The sequence below is a fragment of the Emiliania huxleyi genome, assembly GCF_000372725.1.
Source record: "Emiliania huxleyi CCMP1516 unplaced genomic scaffold EMIHUscaffold_1085, whole genome shotgun sequence".
NCBI lineage: Eukaryota > Haptophyta > Isochrysidales > Noelaerhabdaceae > Emiliania > Emiliania huxleyi.
In genome coordinates this window covers 1-11146 of record NW_005201881.1, presented here as the reverse complement: position 1 = coordinate 11146, position 11146 = coordinate 1, and the positions used below count along the sequence as shown (strand labels likewise).

Below are 11146 nucleotides of genomic sequence, written 5' to 3'. Positions count from 1 at the left end.
AAACGAAAAAAGAAGAAAAAAAGAGAAGAAAAGCAAGAAGCAAGTAATCTCTTGTCACATCTTAGGTTGATTGACGACCACGAGATATGCTCGTACTGGCTGTCGTAGCGGCTGGTCGCGCCGCTGAACCTTCGCGGTTTCTTCAGTGGGACGGGGGGAAGTAGGGTATGCGTGAGGTATGAACGTATCGGGGTATCTATTTCCATCTTCGGGGTAGGCAGGTAAATCCTGCTGTTGCGCCAGGTAGGCATACGCTGGTACTTAAAGATACTTCGTACACGCAAGCTAGACGTATGCTGGTATGTATGGGGAGTTTGAGACGCACATATGGCAGTATGTTGCAACTCGTCTCAAGTACACAGGTAGCGGCGGTCACACCCGCAAGTATGGGTACAGGGATACCACTCCTTACGTGGTCCCGCAACCCCCCCAAGTACCCAGGTATCTCGGGGGCGCGCTCCAGTATCTGCAGTATCTGCAGTATCTGCAGTATCTGCAGTATCTGCAGTATCTGCAGTATCTGCGGTATCTGCAATATCTGCAGTATCTGCAGTATCCGCGGTATCCGCGGTATCTGGGTCGTCTGTGGCAACAGGTGGGTGGGGTGTGGCAGCACCACCCTCGCAGCCCAGATCTGCCGCCGCCGCGCTGGCTCTGCCAGGATGCACTGTACCGGCAGCGGCGGCCAATGCCTGCAAAGTTGAAGCTTGCACTCCTGAGCGCGTGTGTCGCCGCGACCCACCAGGTGACGCAATCATGTCTGCACGCAACCGTGGCTCACGTCCCGTCGGCACCGTCCCTGAGTGCGTCCCGCCTTGGTTGGCGACACACACTCGACGAGGACAGTCCGGCCGACGGGAACGTGTCGCGCGCCGGCGACGGTTGCGGCAGGGTGGTTGTGTGTACGAAGCGCCGCTTCGATGAAGCGAGGTTGGCAGGCGCCCCTCACGAGCCCGCAAGACATGCCACACGCCCCACGCAAGCGAGGTTAGTAGGCGCCCCTCGCGAGACTCGCTCGCAAGAGATGCCACACCCCCCTCGTAATAGTGCATATTCTGCTTTTGGCAGCTGTTCCACCGAGGCTGAGGGGTGCCGCAGCCGCTGTTGTATAGCGCAATCGGCACCCACCCGTATCTTTCTGCAGTATCTGCAGTATCTGCAGTATCTGCAGTATCTGCAGTATCTGCAGTATCTGCAGTATCTGCAGTATCTGCAGTATCTGCAGTATCTGCAGTATCTGCAGTATCTGCAGTATCTGCAGTATCTGCAGTATCTGCAGTATCTGCAGTATCTGCAGTATCTGCAGTATCTGCAGTATCTGCAGTATCTGCAGTATCCGCGTACAAGCGGCGAAGTCTGTGGTATTGAAGTATGCATGCTTCGCCATACTTCGACACTTGTGTGTGGGAGGTATGGCAGTATTGTGCCGCCCCTCTCGCAGTATTGCAGTACGAGGAGGCCGGACGCCGGTACTATCCGGGTAACGCATTCCACGTCCGCTACAAGGACGACCCCGACGCGCTCTTCGAGGCTCGCACCCCTCCCAAAAGCGCAGGAGGCTATGGCTACATCATCACTGAGAATGGCATCGCCGACTCGACGGACATTTTGCGTGGGTCCTACATCGTCGAGCACCTGGCCGCAATCGCAGCGGCGCGCAAGGCGGGCATCCGGGTGCGAGGGTACATCCACTGGACGCTCTCAGACAACTGGGAGTGGGCGGACGGGTACTGCCCCAAGTTTGGGCTCGTCGCGGTGAACCGTTCGACCGTGAACTTGACGCGCACGCCGCGCCAGTCGTTCTACTTGTGGCAGCGCATCTGCCGCGAGCAGCGGGTGAGCAACGCCACGCGCTACGAGCTGTGGGAGCGAGTCCATGCCGCCTCGGCCGCCGGTATCTCACACTACATGTGCCGCGCCGACGACGGCGTCCACAGCTACGAAGAGCCCATCCCGACGCCAATCCTTGGCGGCACGAGGCATGACTGGCGCTTCCGTCTCGAAGACGCCGAGACCCTCTCCGATCAGCTCTCGCAGGTCATCGACCAAGCCTCGTCCTACTCTCTTCTCCAGTCGATACGCTTTTCCGACGAGCACGATTTCGACCCCTTTGCTCGCAGCGTAAACTGGATCGCGGGGCTCTCGATGCAGCCGCCGTCGCCGCCGGCGTCGCCGCGATCGCCCGTTGTGATTCACTTTGACAAGTTGAACGCTCGCTTGAACAAGACTGCCCACATCGCCGCCGAGGCCATGATGCAGAGCTGGCAAGCCTTTTCGCAAGGCTTCTCCTCGCCCGCAGAGCAAACGGAGCCCGCGCCGGCGCTGGAGGACGCCCGCGGCCACGCTCCTGCTGCGGGGACGACGCTAGTGGTGGCCCTGCTGCTGCTGGCCGCTGCCATCGCGGTGAGCGCTGCGCGGCGAATCCGGCGAGCAGCACCGCGAGCACCAGCGTTAGCGTAGCGAGTACTCGGCCATTCCCCCGCTTTTATTCCGTTTTCAAGGCTGGTTGGATGTGCTCTCCACACGCGGGGCGACAGGCACACACGCGGCTCGCGAGACATACGCGGAGTCGCGGACACGGACACCATATACACGCGGCCGGTCCCCCGGCGGCATACGACGGCAAAAAAACGGCCTCACACCAATCCTCGCTGCCAACGTGGCCAAAGGATATCAACCTCGATGCTCTACTTAGTCGAGCTAGCCACCCACCCACACACCGACCGACACACACACACGCACGCCACCCGAGGCCGCGTCAGGGGGGCTGATGTGAAGACCCGGGTGCTTTGACCCCTGGCGAGTAGAGGCCCCGCCCACCCAGGGTACCCCTCGAGGGGCCAGTATGGGCTTTGGGGGGGGGGGGGGCTCTGTTCTGCTCCAAGAGACCTCGAGATAGATCTCGCGGTCTGCAGCTGTGAGCGCTGTCAGAGCGGTGTTTCGACACCGATATCGTTCAGACACTTCACTCATCTCCGTGTGGCCGGGGCCGCGGTGGTTCGCTGGCCGATCGTCGCGCCCATGATGCTTCTGCTGCTAACCGTCACCGGCTTTTCGAGCCTCCGGCTGTCCTCGTCAACTCCAGTGACTCACGTTGCACGCTACGCAGCGTCGCCGCGCAGCGTCACGATGCAGCACGGCGGCAAAGGCTTCGGCGGTGGCGAAGCGACAAGGGATCCGCCACCAACAGTTTACGACCCGAGCGATCCCAAGGGTAAGCAGCAAGCGATACACAAGGCTGAGAGCTTCGCCGAGTACCTCGCAAAGCGAGGAGGCTTCAGCGACAGCCACAAGTCCGGAGTGTGCGAGCCCAGAAGTGCGGCAGTCTCGAAGGTAGCTCCTGCCACCGCGCCAGCCTCCGGCAGCCCGTACGCGGAGCTCGCCGACGCGTACTTTGCGGACATTCGTCGCGAGCTCGCTCTGCTTATGGACAACCCATCATGGGACGATGGCGAGATCTAGCCGAGATGCGGCCGAGATCTAGCCGAGATCTGGCTCCGCTTCGCTGCATCCGACCCTCGCCTAACCCAAACCCTGACCCTAGGCTCGCTCGCGCCGGTCCTGATCCGCCTCGCCTGGCACTCCAGCGGCACGTACGACAAGGCGAGGCACAATCTCGGGGAATCTCGGCTTGATCTCGGGTGATCGCGGCACGCACAAGGCGACGGTCAGCAACAACAGTACAACAACGATACTAGAATACCCTTTCTAATACGTGCGACAAGGCGAGCGGCACGGGCGGCTCAAACGGCGCGGGGATGCGCTTTGATGCCGAGGCGTCCGACTGCGAGAATGCGGGGCTGCACACGGCGCGCCTTGCTCGGAGATGGGCGGGAGATGGGCGGGAGATGGGCGGGAGGTGGGGCGGGAGGTGGGCGGGAGGTGGGCGGGAGGTGGGCGGGAGACACTGCTGCACAGCTTCTTCTTCCCCTCGACGCGCCGCGGCCCGCCCTTCGAAGGCTCGCGCCTTCCTCGAGCCCGTCAAGAGGAAGTTTCCAGGCATCTCCTACAGCGACTTGTGGGTCCTGGCTGCGTATGTGGGCATCGAGCACACGGGCGCGCCGGCGCGCGCTGTGAAGAGGAGCCGTGAAGAGGCGCCGTTCACAGCTCGGCGTGTGAACAGGAGGGCCGTCGATTGCCTTTCGGCCCGGCCGGGTCGACTGGGAGGGCGAGCACGAGCTGCTCGCTGGCGGCTGGTGCAACCCGATGCCGCGGGGAGGGCACGGCAGGCTGCCTGGCGCCGAGAAGTACGTCGCGTACGACTCTGCCGACGCGGCGGGCAGGCGTGTCCGGCTGAGTTGCTCAAGTAATCGCTGAGTTCATCCCTCACTCTGCCGAGGCGGCGCGTGTGACGAGGAGCCGTGAAGAGGCGCCGTTCACACCTCTGCTCGGCTCGTCGGGTGTCCGCTCTCTTAGGCCGTCGGGCTGGCAGAAGCTGTGCGGCCACATCCGCGATGAAGTCATTTCGCCGGCCGGAGGCGCGGCTGTGGTTGGCCGTCGTCTCACGTGGGACCGGGCTCTGTGGTGGTAGGTCTTTTACCGGATGGGCTTCGGCGACCGAGAGATCGTGGCGCTGCTCTGCGGCGGCCACGTGTACGGGCGGGGCTTAATGGGATAGTCAATTACTTACGAATTAAGTTACTTAATTAGGCGGCCACGTGTACGGGAGGTGCCACCGCGGATCGTCTGGCTACGCGGGCGCGCGGGCGGTGGGGTTGTATTCTCTTCACCCGCTCCTCGCACGGCGGAGTCATGTGTGTACTCCGTCGCTGCTCAGGCGCGTGGGTGGAGCACCCCACTCGCTTCTCGAACGAGTACGCGACGGACATGCTCGAGGACGAGTGGAGGCCACTGATGCAACAGAGAGGGAGCCGAGAGGGAGCCGAGAGGGAGCCGAGACCCAGCCGAGAGGCAGCCGAGAGGCAGCCGAGAGGCAGCCGAGAGGCAGCCGAGAGGCAGCCGAGAGGCAGCCGAGAGGCAGCCGAGGTGCAGCCGAGAGGCAGCCGAGAGGCAGCCGAGAGGCAGCCGAGAGGCAGCCGAGAGGCAGCCGAGATCCAGCCCAGAAGGTTGGCCTAGCCTCGGGCACGTGGCTGCTCTCCCTCCCTCTCTACCGCGTAGCTCTTCTTCAGGCTGATTACCCGAGATTACCCGAGATGACGCGAGCCCTGGCTCGTCGGCCACGAGGACACGTGGCTTAATTCATAACTAGTTACAACTAGTTCATTCATTAGGCTGGTCGGCCACGAGGACACGTGGCTCGACGACATGGGGGCGGCCGAGCTGAGGCCGGCGGCGGGCAACCGGCAGTACGTCAACAAGTGCCACTTCCGAGACACTTCCGAGACACTTCCGAGACACTTCCTAGGCAACCGGCAGTACGTCAACAAGTGTCCGCTCGGGACGGGCGGTGACGACGCCAACCAAATGATGCTGCTGTCGGACATGGCTTTGGCGTGGGACCCGGACTTCCGCGTGCACCTCGAGGCGTTTGCCGCAGACGAGGCGCCCAGATGGAGCCGAGATGCAGCCGAGACGCAGCCGAGATACAGCCGAGATGCAGCCGAGATGCAGCCGAGATGCAGCCGAGACACAGCCGAGGCACAGCCGGCACATACGCCGCAGACGAGCGCGTCGAGGCAGGAGAAAGAGAGGAGAGGTGAGGGCAACCGTGCGGGAGGGAGGCGCCGCCTCACTCGTCGAGCTGCCGAACGGGCAGGCGATGCTCGCGCGCGAGTTTGGCGCCGCCTTCAAGAAGCTGACCGAGCTGGGGTGTGAGGGCGTGCTGCAGCCGGAAGTGGCGGCGGGGGGACTTGCGGCGGCACGTTGAGGGTGGAGTCAAAGCAGACAGCTGACAAGGGCCGTAGTTGTGTGCTCAGCAAGACAACCGCGCGTGTGTGCGGATGCATCTTGCATGCGGCGCGCGCGGCGGTGTGCGTGTGTATGAGCTCACCTCTGCGCTCTGGGGACTGGGCTCCATCCTCCCAACCTCCATTCACACGGCATTCTTTGCCTTGATACTGTCCCGTTTTTGCTGTTCACAGCTACTCAGCTAGGGACGGCCTCTGCGGCAAAGTCAAAACCACCCCACCACCACCACCACCGCAGCAAACCTTCGGCTCCCGCTCAGAGGCGAGCGCTCGGCTGCTCGCCGCCGCCGCCGCGCGTCCCGCGCCGCCACGCTTGCCCCCCCTTGCCGGACGCGCGGCTCTGTGCAGCGGCGCAGAGCGTGCGTCCCTGGCACAGACGGAGCAGCGCCCGCGCCAGCGGTCGCTGCTCCGCCCCTCCGTCGCGAGCGCCGCGCGCGCGCTGCCGCCGCCGCCGCCGCCGCCCCCTCCTCGCCGTCTTCCCCACCCCTACCCTCTGTTGCCCGCCTCTCTCGAGCCACGAGCACTGCGACGTGAGGCGCCTCTGGCTGATGCATGTCGATGCAAGGCGGGCGACGATGCAGTGTTGCGAGGCGACGAAGCGGCGGTGCGCTCGTGGCTCGAGAGAGGCGGGCGAGCAAACGCCACGCGCGAGAATGGCGAAGTAATCGGCGTTACCCTGCTGATGGACGCCGCCGGCCAAGGCCACGAGCGGGTGGCTGTGCCTTGCTGCTGGAGCACGGCGCTCAACAACCTGCAGAGCAGCGACGGCGCCACCGCGCTGATGCTCGCTGCCTACGACGGCCACGAGCGGGTGGTCGACCTGCTACTTCGGTGCAGCGCACAGATCGACAAGCAGGACAACATTGGAAGCACCGCGCTACGACCAGTCCGGCAGCCAGCCTGACGACTCCGAGTCGGGCGACTGCGACACCGACAGCGCTCGCGACGACTCCACGAGCGAGCAGACCGGAGTCCCCCGGTGCCGCTTCTTCGCTGCCGGCTATTGCAGGCAGGGGGACCAGTGCCGCTTCGCGCACTGAGCCGCCCCATCCCCGAGCTCGGAGGGCGAGACCGAATAGGACCGTCACTCACTCAATTTGGGGATCCTTCACGCGCTGCGCTACGCTTCGGAGTCGCTCACCCCGGGATCGCTCCTTCCCTCGCTCCGGTGATTTGGGTAACTCTGAGCTCCCTCCGCGTACGCTACGCTCCCTTCGGAGAGAGCCCCAGAGTCTTACCGCGCTCCGGATCCTCTTTAGCCCATCTCTGAGAGTTAGAGTGACTGGCTAGAGACGACGACGACGATACAGTTCATGATAAACAAACTTCAGTTTGTGCTAGTGAACTGAGGAGAAGCGGGTCGAGCCTCGGCGCAGAGGGCAGCGCCTAGCGGGCGGGAACCCTTACCCCCGCGCCCGCCGCTGCCCGCCGCTTTGTGCGCGGGACCTCCGAGCGCCACGAGGCTCCTGACACAGCTCCCGACTAGCGTCGGCTCCTGCTCAGACAGACGCCAATCGACCAGTTCTCAAGCGACCCACCACCATCCCTCATCTACCGCCCGATCGAATCGCATTCGTCTCTTGCGAGTTCCTCTTGCTCCAAGAGGTTCCAGAGAACGGGGTAACTCTGAGCTCCCTCCGCGTACGCTACGCTCCCTTCGGAGAGAGCCCCAGAGTCTTACCGCGCTCCGGATCCTCTTTAGCCCATCTCTGAGAGTTAGAGTGACTGGCTAGAGACGACGACGACGATACAGTTCATGGGCAGCGCCTAAAACAAGGAGTGCGAGGTTGCAGCCAAGGTGTATGGCACGGCCGACCGATGCTAGCAGCGTACGTCGACCAGATGCTGGCGCGGTCGCGATTGCGATCGAGGACCTCACAGCCACATCACCGCTAATGGCGAAGAAGCGCAGCCGCGAGTCATACCCAGCCGCAATCTTCTTGACGACGTTGCCGTCGCTCGCCATCCTGACCGCCATGCTCGTAAGCTTTTCCACGCAAGTTCCGATGGATCATTGGCTGGTCGATCCGCTTTCCGTGCGACTGGCTCTGTCACAGAACTTTATATCCGCGTGGATCGTCGCCGCGCCAATCCCATTCACCGCGGCGCTTATCGAGGCCATGTACAGCGCCTCCAAGACTGCTTCTGAGACCCCAGCGGAGAAATGGAGTACGCGGGAGGGCCTGGATGACGCTCGTGCAAGAGCCCGTACGACTAGCACTGCGGAAAAGCTGATATTGCCGACAGGATGCTTGGCTGTTGTGGCGCTGATCCTCACGTACTACTTTCCGACGTTCGACTGGGTTTCGACAAAGGTCTGGTTCTGCCTGCTTGTCACTCTGCTCGTGACAGTCGTCTTACTGATGCACACTGCGTTCCGTTCGCTGCGCGAGGGGCTTGTGTGTCGCGAGAGAGGAAACGCTTTGGCTTACTTCTATGCGAGAGCACCGACTCTGCTGGCGACAATTGCACTGCAGTGCTCGGTTTTTGCATTTGTGTTCTGGGAGGACCTCTACATCCTACCAGTCACACCCGTTGGGTATCTCGAAAACTTTGATGCTTGCATCGACCTCGGATCAAACTACACGGCAGAGAACTGTCATTTGGCGGTCGATTTGGCGGCGGCGGGCATTTGGACTGAAGGCTGGCAGGTGAACACAGCCATCGAACCGGCATATCCGCTCGCTGTGGGCGGCGCCGTGTGGGTCTGCAACGACGAGTATAGATCAGGTTCGGGCCTCGTCTACACCTCCGCTCTCGCAGCGTGCCGTGCATCTGGCCTGGTATTGCACATGTTCGGCCGGTTGTGCGGGGGGCTCCCCTTCAATACAGTGCTGCTCTTTGTCGTTGCTTTCCGTGAGATGCTCGTGGGCGTCGATGCTGAGATCACTTGGAGCAACTGGGCTGCTCGAGGGACCGGGCGTATGAAGGGTGCTATCATCCTGGCGAGCATCGGCACTTTACCGTACCTGCCTTTTTACCTCCTTTCAATGCTGGTTGCACCGTCGGTTGGCTGGTCGAAGGTTGGACTGTATGGCGGATTAGAAGTCATTGGCTTTGATATAATCTGCTGGATCTTGGCCTTTGCTCTCCTTCACGCCGAGTTCTACGTTCGACGGATCTCACACAGCGGTGACCTTCTCCTCCACGACGGCAGTAGTCTGAAGGCCAAGCTCGCCAAGATCGTTAGCGAACTCCCCGTTACGGTGTGTTCTCCCAGCGCATACACCCCCGCGCAATACACCCCCGCGCAATATTACCCGCCAGAGCTCAAGTACCGCTTCCCGTCGCCCACCCTCACGTCCTACACTGCCCTCAACCAGAGTACATCGACTTGTGATCTTCAGGTGCTCGCTCGCTCCGACAGCAATGAAATCGCGGCGGTTGATCATGCCGAGCAACAATCGACTGCAGTCGATGTAGAGAACAAGCTGACAGGCGACGTCAGGCATCTTAAAACTGGAGACGCAGCGGACGCAGCCAAGGGGGTGAACGAATTCATGAAGGTGGGCATCGACTTTGAGATTGGCAAGGTGGGAGAAGGCGTGCGGCGCATTAAGCAAGAGTTTTTGGAGGCGCACAAGTCGGCTCAGATGGAGTACGACAGCGCGGTCGAGAGGGGCGAGGCGGACGAAGAGATCGAGAAGCTCAGGCAGCGGCTCGGACATGCCGCCTCGGACATGGAGTACGCCCCCTCCCCCCCCCCCCCCCCTGGAACACGAACATGATGCCAATCCGAGGCGTTTGCTTTCGGCAACAGGTGCGTGCTTTATGTCGAGCGCGAGAAGGCTGGCAGCAGCGAGAAGACGTTCGCCAACGGCAGCTTGAAGCGCGATTGCGACTCGAGCGGGAATGTCCTCAGCAATCGCATCACCGCTCGCGGGGAGGGAATGGACCTCGAGGACTTTTGCAATCACCCCTCGGCTCGGACCGCAAAGCTGCACGTCGCGCATGTCTTCGCGCTGCGCTTGTACACAACAGCAGCTTTCGCGCGAGTGAACGGGCCCTTTCGCGACCCCGACCCCGACAGGCCAACCCACCCGTTCCCAATCACAGTACACTACATCAACGAGGGAATCAGCAAGCTGCGCGCCGTGGGCGCCGAGGAGGGTGGGCTGGCGCGGCTAGACTTCTGGCGCGGCATGCAGAACATTGGCCTTGACGACAACAAGTGCAACTTCCTCAAGGACGGCGGGACGGTCAGCACCACCACATAAGAACCACGTGTCTGCTGCCTCTATGTGCTAACCCTGCTCATCTCCATCCTACCTTTCCCTGCCATACAGGAGGTGGCCCCGATGAGCACGACTAAAGATCTCTCGGTCGCCGTTGAGTACTCGATGAGTACTCGGCCGCTCCTCTTCCGCTTGGTCACAACATCCTTCATGCAGCGCGGCGCAGACCTGAGGTTTCTCTCTGCGTTCCCTGTCGAAGCTGAGTACCTCTACCAGCCGCTGACTTTCTTGCGACCCACTGGCAAGAGGGTCGAGGTCGAGATCACCAACAAGGACATTCAAGCAGCTACTGAGGGCAAGAGAACTCTCCTTGTCGCGTCCCTAACCTTCACTGTCGTGGAGGTCGAGCCCTTGCACTGAGCGGCGCCCGCGTATGACACGCGTCGGTGAGAGGGCGCCTGTCATGCTCATTTAGCGCGCAATGGCTGTTGTGAGTGTTGTGTGTTGAAAGAGTGGCTGCGCACAACACCCCTAGTCTAGCGGAAATTTTCGGTGTATCGTGAATGATCGCCCGGAGTGTCGCCTAATATCGCCGAGTATCGCCTAATATCGCCTAATAATCGCGCACCCTCGCGCACCCTCGCGCACCCTCGCGCCCGCGGAAGACCGCGCGTAGCGACGCCTTGACGATCGATACACAGGCCCTTCGCCGATCTCGACGTCTCGACCGCGCCCGGAGAGTGTTTCGACGAGCTGCGAGAGGCGCACACGCAGCTCGTCAGCAGACACGACCTCACCGACAAGTGCCAGCGGAGCTGGCGGACGCAGGTCGTGTGCCGGGAGGTGGTGAGCCCGGGCACTGCGATCAACGAGGCGAAGGCGGAGCCGAGGTTCCGCTTCTACCCGCACGGGCTGGCGCCGGCCGCGGAGCTGCTTCCCCTGGCCCAGTTCTCGTCCACCAACGAGTTCTTGCACCAGGCGCAGCGACGGTACACCTCTGGCGTGCACCATGCTAACTGGCTCGACCTTGCCAAGGAGCTTACCGACGAGGCGCTTCGCAGCGGCGGCCGCAAGGGGCCCTCCAAAGGCAACAAGGTCGGAAGA

At 62.2% G+C, this 11146-nt stretch overlaps 4 protein-coding genes across 4 annotated transcripts; all 4 read left to right on the top strand.

Annotated features, from left to right (window-relative positions):
• Positions 1-327: 327 nt before the first annotated feature.
• On the top strand, positions 328-2460 carry EMIHUDRAFT_251358 (hypothetical protein; the record flags this gene model as incomplete). The annotated part of the gene is made up of 6 exons (XM_005792276.1): positions 328-354; positions 464-595; positions 662-745; positions 842-892; positions 1145-1369; positions 1450-2460. 6 exons carry the CDS (start codon positions 328-330, stop codon positions 2458-2460), a joined length of 1530 nt encoding a protein of 509 aa, XP_005792333.1.
• A 561-nt stretch (positions 2461-3021) lies between these two features.
• EMIHUDRAFT_251357 (hypothetical protein) lies at positions 3022-5827 on the top strand (the record flags this gene model as incomplete). Its single annotated transcript, XM_005792275.1, has 6 exons — positions 3022-3406; positions 3662-3715; positions 4124-4247; positions 4417-4459; positions 4532-4591; positions 5717-5827. The coding sequence occupies 6 exons, from the start codon at positions 3022-3024 to the stop codon at positions 5825-5827; spliced, it is 777 nt and encodes a 258-aa protein (XP_005792332.1).
• A 1833-nt stretch (positions 5828-7660) lies between these two features.
• EMIHUDRAFT_372908 (hypothetical protein) lies at positions 7661-8516 on the top strand (the record flags this gene model as incomplete). Its single annotated transcript, XM_005792274.1, has 1 exon — positions 7661-8516. A coding segment is annotated over exon 1 (746 nt), but the record flags the coding sequence as incomplete, so codon positions are not given.
• A 729-nt stretch (positions 8517-9245) lies between these two features.
• EMIHUDRAFT_372907 (hypothetical protein) lies at positions 9246-10615 on the top strand. Its single transcript, XM_005792273.1, has one exon. It carries the CDS (start codon positions 9758-9760, stop codon positions 10082-10084), a length of 327 nt encoding a protein of 108 aa, XP_005792330.1. The 5' UTR covers positions 9246-9757; the 3' UTR covers positions 10085-10615.
• Positions 10616-11146: the final 531 nt, after the last annotated feature.

Bases quoted from the DNA above. Each gene is read 5' to 3' on its own strand.
- EMIHUDRAFT_372907 (XM_005792273.1), top strand. From the start codon at position 9,758: ATGGACCTCGAGGACTTTTGCAATCACCCCTCGGCTCGGACCGCAAAG.